General features: G+C 41.9%; 1 protein-coding gene across 1 annotated transcript; it reads right to left on the minus strand.

Moving 5' to 3' along the window:
- Positions 1-314: 314 nt before the first annotated feature.
- Positions 315-1,635, minus strand: LOC106612971 (MARVEL domain-containing protein 1). Its single transcript, XM_014214730.3, has one exon. It carries the CDS (start codon positions 1,349-1,351, stop codon positions 863-865), a length of 489 nt encoding a protein of 162 aa, XP_014070205.1. The 5' UTR covers positions 1,352-1,635; the 3' UTR covers positions 315-862.
- Between the last annotated feature and the right edge of the window lie 8,160 nt (positions 1,636-9,795).

Below are 9,795 nucleotides of genomic sequence, written 5' to 3' on the forward strand. Positions count from 1 at the left end.
ACACACACACACACACACACACAGTTCCAGTCACAGAGATTACAGAGTAAAAGCACACACTCTTCCATGTCTTTCATGTGGCATCCCAGAGACCCCTGCTGATTGGTTAAGCGTGTTTGTCTCAGACAGGAAGTTGCTGAGGGCTCCCCGCCTCAAACTGGCTCTCATTTTGGAAAGCCACCAACACCATAATCATTCACAAACAGGTGCAAACACATAGAGTCGGCAGATCTATACTTTTCAGATTTGAAATAACTATCTGCCCCTACATGCAGAAGGTGTTATTACCAAATAAGAGAACCTTGTCTCTGGTGTTCAGTGACATTGGTTTTAATTAATCAACATTTGGTTTTAACATGAAGGACACTTCAGGAATAATTAGGAACATACTTGGTTTTGTTTTTGATATAGACATGTGTTATTTCTGGCTAAAAGGATACAAAACATTGGCAACAAATATGGTGTAGGTATCGTCATATCAAAGGCATGTCATATCATGTCCCTGCGATTACAGCTTGTTGTAGGCTGCAAAGCATAAGAGGTATGCTTTTCAAAGGCATTGGTAAAAGGTCCGGTGGAATTCTCAGTTTCGGAATGTTGTTGTCAGTCAACGCAAAAACACTGTACCAAAAAAGTATTGTACTGTAGCCGACGTTGATAAGCTACTGAAATGATGCTGACATTAAATTACGGAACAAAATATGGACAAACCTATAGGAGTTTGAGCCAAGACAAGAGGACACTGCTTTGTGGGACAGAAAATACCCCTCTCCTCTCCCCTATCCAGGGAGAGCTCTTGCCTCCCTCCCCCAGTCCTCCAACATATCCCTTACTCCTTTGTCCCCCTCTGTCCTCCCCTCTCTCAAACCACCGTCTGCTCTCCCCGGCACTTCCTACAGCCAACATACACCGACGAGACAAGATACACAACAGCGCCCAGACATGCGAACACGGCAGCAGCCAGATAGACTTTATACAGGCAGTGGTGTTTATATTGCTCCAGGTTGCAGTACTCGTACCGCTCTGTCTTGTAGATCATGACGCCGATCGCCGGTAGATACAGCACCGCAGCAGCGACGTCATGAACCAGGTTGCTAAGCAACCACCGGTCCCCTCCCAAGACGGGGACAAGGTCCTGCTTGTCCAGGAGGGTGATAAAAAACGCGGTGAGGGTGAGGAGCCAGAAGAGCACGGCCACGAACAGGACGAAGTGGATGGCGCCTTCGTATTTGTTGGCGGCGATTGTGACCCATAGTCCTGCTCCGAAAATGATTTGGAGGATTCGGATGATGCCGAGCAAACTCTTTAGGAAGTCCCAAAAATGTTTATTCACCTCCGGCTGGGGGGGCATCTCTGCTCCAGCGAACACTGGGTCCTTTAACTGAGCAGGGCGGGGGCTTTCAATCTGCCACAAAATAAAAATAAAAACACCAACAAAAAAATGACAAATAAAAAGGGAGGGTGGAGTAAAATGACAAATAAAAAGGGAGAGTGGAGTGCTAAATAGGTGGTTAGAAGTATAAAGTTTGTAAAAGAGTTGTCTTTTCTTCTTCACAGCCCCGGGGTTTTAAAATGAGGATTGTGTGAGTTTCGTCTTTTCCGTTTCCTTTGGAGGGCTACAGCACTCCCCTCTCACCCAGGGCTTGGGGGAAGGAGACAGGGGGACGGACTGGAATTCAAAGGCTGCTCCTCCTCCTACTGGGGGGGAGTGCTTACTCTGTTTATTTTTCTCTTTCATGAGACAATCATTTCTTGTTTTGTCACTTTTTTGCTTTAAAAAAATAAAATTAGTCTATCTTTATTATTTAAACTGGAATAATGTCATACATCGTAAATTACAACACATGTACATTATATACAGTACCAGTCAAAAGTTAGGACACACCTACTCATTAAAGGGTTTTTCTTTATTTTTACTATTTTCTACATTGTAGAATTATAGTGAAGACATCAAAACTCTGAAATAACACATATGGAATCATGTAGTAACCAAAAAAGTGTTAAACAAATCAAAATATATTTGAGATTTTAGATTCTTCAAAGTAGCCACCCTTTGCCTTGATGACAGCTTCGCACACTCTTGGCATTCTCTCAACCAGCTTCACCTGGAATGCTTTTCCAACAGTCTTGAAGGAGTTCCCACATATGCTGAGCACCTGTTGGCTGCTTTTCCTTCACTCTGCAGTCCAACTCATCCCAAACCATCTCAATTAGGTTGAGGTCAGGTGATTCTGGAGGACAGGTCATCTGATGCAGCACTCCATCACTCTTCTTCTTGGTCAAGAAGCCCTTACACAGCCCGGAGGTGTGTTTTGGGTCTTTGTCCTGTTGAAAAACAAATGATAGTCCCACAAAGCGCAAACGAGATAGAATGGCGTTTTGCTGCAGAATGCTGTGATAGCAATGCTGGTTAAGTGTGCCTTGAATTCTAAATAAATCACAGACAGGGTCACCAGAAAAGCACCCCCACACCATCACACCTACTCCTCCATGCTTCAGGTTGGGAACCACACATGCAGAGATCATCCGTTCACCTGCTCTGCGTCTCATAAAGACACAGGGATTGGAACCATAAATCTCCAAATTGGACTCGTCAGAAAAGGACAGATTTCCACCGGTCTAAATGGAATCAAATCATTATTTGTCACATGCGCCGAACACAACAGTGAAATGCTTACTTACAAGCCCTTAACCAACAATACAGTTTTAAGAAAAATAAGACGTAAAATGAACAAATAATTAAAGAGCAGCAGTAAAATAACAATAGCAAGGCTATATACAGGGGGTACCGGTACAGAGTCAATGTGCAGTGGCACCGGTTAATTGAGGTAATCTAAACATATGGGTAGAGTGGGTGAGATAATAATAGAGAGTATCAGCCATGTAACGAGGGGGGGGGGGGGGGGGGGGGGTGCAAATATGCCATACCAGGCAGTGATGCAACCAGTCAGGATGCTCTCGATAGTGCAGCTGTAGAACCTTTTGAGGATCTAAGGAGCTATGCCAAATCTTTTCAGTCTCCTGAGAGGGAATAGGTTTTGTCGTGCCCTCTTCACAACTGTCTTGGTGTGCTTGGACCATGTTAGTTTGTTGGTGATGTGGACACCAAGGAACTTGAAGTTCTCAACCTGCTCCACTACAGCCCCGTCGGTGAGAATGAGGGTGTGCTCGGTCCTCCTTTTCCTGTAGTCCACAATCATCTCCTTAGTCTTGATCACGTTGAGGGAAATATTGTTGTCCTGACACTATACGGCCAGGTCTCTGACCTCCTCCCTACAGGCTGTCTCGTCGTTGTTGGTGATCAGGCCTACTGTTTTGTCATCGGCAAACTTAATGATGGTGTTGGAGTCGTGCCTGGCAGTGCAGTCATGAGTGAACAGTGAGTACAGGAGGGGACTGAGCACGCACCGCTGAGGGGCCCCCGTGTTGAGGATCAGTGTGGCAGATGTGTTGTTACCTATCCTTACCACCTGGGGGCGGCCCGTCAGGAAGTCCAGGACCCAGTTGCAGAGGGAGGTGTTTAGTCCCAGGGTCCTTAGCTTAGTGATGAGCTTTGAGGGCACTATGGTGTTGAACGCTGAGCTGTAGTCAATTAATATCATTCTCACATAAGTGTTCCTTTTGTCCAGGTGTGAAAGGGCAGAGTGGAGTGCAATAGTGATTGCATCATCTGTGGATCTGTTGGGGCGGTATGCAAATTGGAGTGGGTCTAGGGTTTCTGGGATAATGATGTTGATGTGAGCCATGACCAGCCTTTCAAAGCACTTCGTGGCTACAGACATGAGTGCTACTGGTCGGTAGTCATTTAGGCAGGTTACCTTAGTGTTCTTGGGCACAGAGACTATGGTGGTCTGCTTTAAACATGTTGGTATTATAGACTCAGACAGGGAGAGATTGAAAATGTCAATGAAGACACTTGCCAGTTGGTCAGCGCATGCTCGAAGTACACATCCTGGTAATCCGTCTGGCCCTGCGGCCTTGTGAATGTTGACCTGTTTAAAGGTCTTACTCACATTGGCTGCGGAGAGTGTGATCACAGAGTGTCTAATGTCCATTGCTCGTGTTTCTTGGCCCAAGCAAGTCTCTTCTTATTATTGGTGTGCTTTAGTAGTGGTTTCTTTGCAGATATTTGACCATGAAGGCCTGATTCACGCAGTCTCCTCTGAACAGTTGATGTTGAGACGTGTCTGTTATTTGAACTCTGTGAAGCATTTATTTGGGCTGCAATTTCTGAGGCTGGTAACTCTAATGAACTTATCCTCTGCAGCAGAGGTAACTCTGCGTCTTCCTTTCCTATGGCGGTTCTCATGAGATCCAGTTTCATCATAGCGCTTGATGGTTTTTGCGACTGCACTTGAAGAAACTTTCAAAGTTCTTGACATTTTCCGGATTGACTGACCTTCATGTCTTAAAGTAATGATGGACTGTAGTTTCTCTTTGCTTATTTGAGCTCTTCTTGCCATAATATGGATTTGGTCTTTTACCAAATAGGGATATATTCTGTATACCCCCCTACCTTGCAACAACAACTGATTGGCTCAAACGCATTAAGAAGAAAAGATATTCCACAAATTTACTTTTAACAAGTCACACCTGTTAATTGAAATGCAAGAGAATGCCAAGAGTGTGCAAAGCTGTCATTTAGGCAAAGGGTGGCTACTTTAAAGAATCTCAAATATAAAATATATTTTGATTTGTTTATCACTTTTTAGGTTAAAACATGATTCCATATGTGTTATTTCATAGCTTTGATGTCTTCACTATTATTTTACAATGTAGAAATAGTAATTGAAAAAAATAAGAACCCTGGAATGAGTAGGTGTGTCCATACTTTTGACTGGTGCTGTATATATATATATGTATTTTTTTGTCAAAAGTCAAGAACTTCCCATTGTTCACCCCCTTCTCGTTTCGTTTAGATGTTTCTGCTCCTTTTCAGTTCTCTTCTAATTTGTTTAAAAACTGTTTGGCTGGGAATCAAAACATTTTCAATTGTCATTTGGCACCGGGTTTTCCATATTTGTGCATTCACTATACATATGATGAGGTGAAAAAGGTCTTTGTAGATTTCTTTCAGTGTTCAATCGATTTTCCCATACAGCATGGAATTTGGTTCGACTTGAATAGTTACTCCAATATATTGCATTAGTTCCCAGATTTCCTAAGTTCCGCTATACTCTAATAATAAGTGTTCAATTGTTTCATCATCAGTGCATGATGGCATTGGGCATTTTTTTTTTTAACATAATAGCTCCATTTGACTACTGCTCTCACCGGGAGTCTTCGCACTGAGATTAGCCATGCCGTGTCTCTTAAGTGATTTGCCCATAGTCTTTTCACGAATTGTACACATTTTGATATAGCAACGTTTCTGTACATTATAATTCCACTGTCCATCATTCACACTTGAGTCATAGATGTCTTTACTTGACTGAGTACACCAATTTATTTGTAGTTGACTGAGCTTTTCGGTAAAGTCACCATACAGTTGCTTATAATATGGGACACTACTTATTGCTCTCCCTTTTTTCCAGTCTGGTGGGAACTTAAATCTCCAAAAGTCCCCACAAGGATAGTAAAACAAGGAAAATTCTTGGAAATTAGGCAGATTTGGGAAAAAAGCCATATTCAGACTGGCCAATAAAAAGAAAAGATTAAGATGGGCAAAAGAACACAGACACTGGACAGAGGAACTCTGCCTAGAAGGCCAGCATCCCAGAGTCACCTCTTCACTGTTGACGTTGAGACTGGTGTTTTGCCAGTACTATTTAATGAAGCTGCCAGTTGAGGACTTGTGATGCATCTGTTTCTCAAACTAGACACTGTAATGTACTTGTCCTCTTGCTCCTCTTGCTCAGTTGTGCTCAGTTGTGCCTCCCACTCCTCTTTCTATTCTGGTTAGAGTCAGTTTGCACTGTTCTGTGAAGGGAGTAGTACACAGCATTGTACGAGATCTTCAGTTTCTTGGCAATTTCTCGCATGGAATAGCCTTCATTTCTCAGAACAAGAATAGACTGACGAGTTTCAGAAGAAAGTTCTTTGTTTCTGGCCATTTTGAGCCTATAATCAAACCCACAAATGTTGATGCTCCAGATACTCAACTAGTCTAAAGGCCAGTTTTACTGCTTCTTTAATCAGGACAACAGTTTTCAGCTGTGCTAACATAATTGCAAAAGGGTTTTCTAATGATAAATTAGCCTTTTAAAATGATAAACTTGGATTGGCTAAATCAACGTGCCATTGGAACACAGGAGTGATGGTTGATGATAATGGGCCTCTACGCCTATGTAGATATTTTCCAGCAACAATAGTAATTTACAACATTAACAATGTCTACACTGTATTTCTGATCAATTTGATGTTATTTCAATGGACAACATTTTTAGCTTTTCTTTCGAAAACAAGGACATTTCTAAGTGACCCCTAACTTTTGAACGGTAGGGGTCCCTTGGCGTTTTGCAATTTTGTTGCATTACAACCTGTAATTTAAATTGATTTTTATTAGGATTTCATGTAATGGGCATACACAAAATAGTCCAAATTGGTGAAGTGAAATGAAAAAAAATTAAAATAAAAAACGGAAAAGTGGTGCGTGCATATGTATTCACCCCCTTTGCTATGAAGCCCCTAAATAAGATCTGGTGCAACCAATAACCAATCCAAAATTAAATCTAGAATCAGCTTCCTATTTCGCAACAAAGCCTCCTTCACTCATGCTGCCAAACATACCCTCGTAAAACTGACTTTCCTACAGATCCTTAACTTCGGCGATGTCATCTACAAAATAGCCTCCAACACTCTACTCAGAAAATTGGATGTCGTCTACCACAGTGCCATCCGTTTGTCACCAAAGCCCCATATACTGCCCACCATTGCGACTTGTATGCCCTCGTTGGCTAGCCCTCGCTTCATATTCTTCGCCAAACCCACTGGGTCCATGTCATCTATAAGTCTTTGCTAGGTAAAGCCCCGCCTTATCTCAGCTCACTGGTCACCATAGCAGCACCCACCCGTAGCACGCGCTCCAGTAGGTATATTTCACTGGTCAACCACAAAGCCAATTCCTCCTTTGGCCGCCTTTCCTTCCAGTTCTCTGCTGCCAATGACTGGAATAAACTTCAAAAATCAATGAAGCTGGAGTCTTATATCTCCCTCACTAGCTTTAAGCACCAGCTGTCAGAGCAGCTTACTGATCATTGCACCTGTACATAGCCCATCTGTAAATAGCCCACCCAACTACCTCATCCACATATTGTTTTTGTTTTTTTGCTCCTTTGCTCCTTTGCACCCCAGTATCTCTACTTGCACATTCACCTTCTGCACATCTATCACTCCAGTGTTTAATTGCTAAATTGCAATTATTTTGCCACTATGGCATATTAATTGCCTTACCTCCCTAATCTTTCTACATTTGCACACACTGTGTATAGACTTTTCTATTGTGTCATGTACTGTACATTTGTTTATCCCATGTGTAACTCTGTGTTGTTTGTGTCGCACTGCTTTGCTCTATCTTGTCCAGGTCGCCGTTGTAAATGAGAACTTGTTCTCAACTGGCCTACCTGGTTAAATAAAGGTGAAATAAAATAAACTTCAGTAGTCACATAATTAGTTAAATAAAGTCCATCTTTGTGCAATCTAAGTGTCACATGATCTCAGTATATATACACCAGTTCCGAAAGGCCCCAGAGTCTGCAACACCACTAAGCAAGGGGCACCACCAAGCAAGCGGCACCATGAAGACCAAGGAGCTCTCCAAACAGGTCAGGGACAAAGTACATATCAGGTTTGGGTTATATAAAAATATCTGAAACTTTGAACATCCCACGGAACAGCACTAAATCCATTATTAAAAAATGGAAAGAATATGGCACCACAACAAACCTGCCAAGAGAGGGCCGCCCACCATATCTATTATCCCTGTATCCTCCCATCAGAATGGGCTAAAAACCCTCTCGTAATCCAGACGATGCTGGGCTAATTGTGCGCTGCCCTATAGGACTCCCTTTCACAGCCAGTTGTGATAAAGCCCGGGATCGAACCCGGGTCTGTAATGACACCTCTAGCACTGCGATGCAGTGCCTTAGACCCCTGCGCCACTTGGGAGGCCCCTTTTTTGTTGTTGTTTTAACCCTATCCCAAACTTGAACTCTTAACCATTCGGAATGAATGCCTAAACCTAACCATGGAGTTGTTTTTATTTTAACCCTATCCCAAACTTTAACTCTTAACTTAAACATTCAGAATGAATGCCTAAACTTAACCAACCGCGAGGCTCCAGCAATAGCAGCAGAGCAACTCAGGGTGCAAAAACAATTTGAAATTTGACATTTGAAATTTGACAACTTAGAAATTTGGAATTTGAAGTGAAATTGGTCAAACCGTGAGATCTTGTTGAAAAATTGTGTGTGTGGTTGATGAGGAAAGAAATATATTTAATACATTTTAGAATAAGGCTGTAACGTAACAAGCTGTGGAAAAAGGGAAGGAGTCTGAATACTTTCTGAATGCAAAGTACATCTTGAGCTGTCTGTATCCTCCTGACTGGTGGTTATTTTCTTAAAGAAACATTGAATGTGCTTTTCTGCATCTCTGTTAAAATCTGGGTAAAAGATTATAAGGAATGTTAGTCTTATTCAGTACATTTAGTAATTGCTTGCTTTTCTAAAGTCTACCAAGCTTGTCAGCAGGCATACCAGCTAAGATAGTTAGACAAGCTAGCTATTCTAACTTGATTGATAACCTGAAATGGCTTCTTGGTAGCTAGTTGTAAGGTTGGGAGATTGGGAACCTATCTGGGCTAGCTAAAGACAATTTTATAAAATTGCTAAGCGGCTAGTGGTATTACAGAGGAAAAAAATACATTTTATTAAATAATAAAAAGTTTTAACAGGAGAAATCTCAGGGGGGACGTGCTATGGGCATGATGCCTCGGGCCATACATACACATGTTTCCCGTTATAAATAAAATTGTTCTCGCGGGAACAAGCAATAAACGTGGAAAATGTCCTCTATTCACCTTTTATGGTGACAATAACGCCCTTTATTTGCTGTATAATTTGTAACTATTGGCATTAGTCCACGAGATGCAAAAGACACATTTTTAGTTTATCAATAGATTATTGGGTTTCTACATCCTGCCTTGGTATAGGCAATGATGTTGGGCTCCTATCGCACAGCAATACTGTAGCCTACCAATACTGTCAAATATTTTACATAAGCTACCAGTCTCTTTACTGTGTTGGCAGTAAGGTTATTATAGTAAATGAAAACTGAAACCAAAAAGAAAAACTAAAATTGGAAGAACAATTCAGTAAAAAAAATAGATATGAAACTATTAGCTTTGACTCCAAAACTGACTAAAATCAAATAAAAACCATGATAAACTATGTTCAGTTGTAATGGTTTTCTTCTAAGCTTTGAGCAACAATTAAATGGGGTTTTCAAGCTTTTCTTCTAATTGGGTTTTCGAGCTTCTGAATCTGACAGGTAAATGCTGCCAATAGACGCTGATGTTTCAAATAGGCCTAACTTGTTCATCACCATAACTAGCTATCACGAGCTAACAGGGAAGAAATTTGAGCGCGAGCACAGAACGTGACTGGTTCAAGCTAGAACAGCTTGTGAAGTTGCTGGAGCCGTTCGCAATCCACACCGACCAACTTCAAACGCCAGTAACTGTCTGATGTGCCCTCTCAACCTTGAGGCACACTTTCAGACACTATTATTGCAAAACAGTTGGCACAGGTCCTCCTGAACTTACTGTGCTTCGCATGCATACTGAATCCTCTGGCA

Source organism: Salmo salar, chromosome 01 (genome assembly GCF_965601325.2).
Source record: "Salmo salar chromosome 01, fSalSal1, whole genome shotgun sequence".
NCBI classification, from domain to species: Eukaryota; Metazoa; Chordata; class Actinopteri; order Salmoniformes; family Salmonidae; genus Salmo; species Salmo salar.

Excerpts from the sequence above, each read along its gene's own strand:
- LOC106612971 (XM_014214730.3), bottom strand. The coding sequence starts at position 1,351 with ATGCCCCCCCAGCCGGAGGTGAATAAACATTTTTGGGACTTCCTAAAG.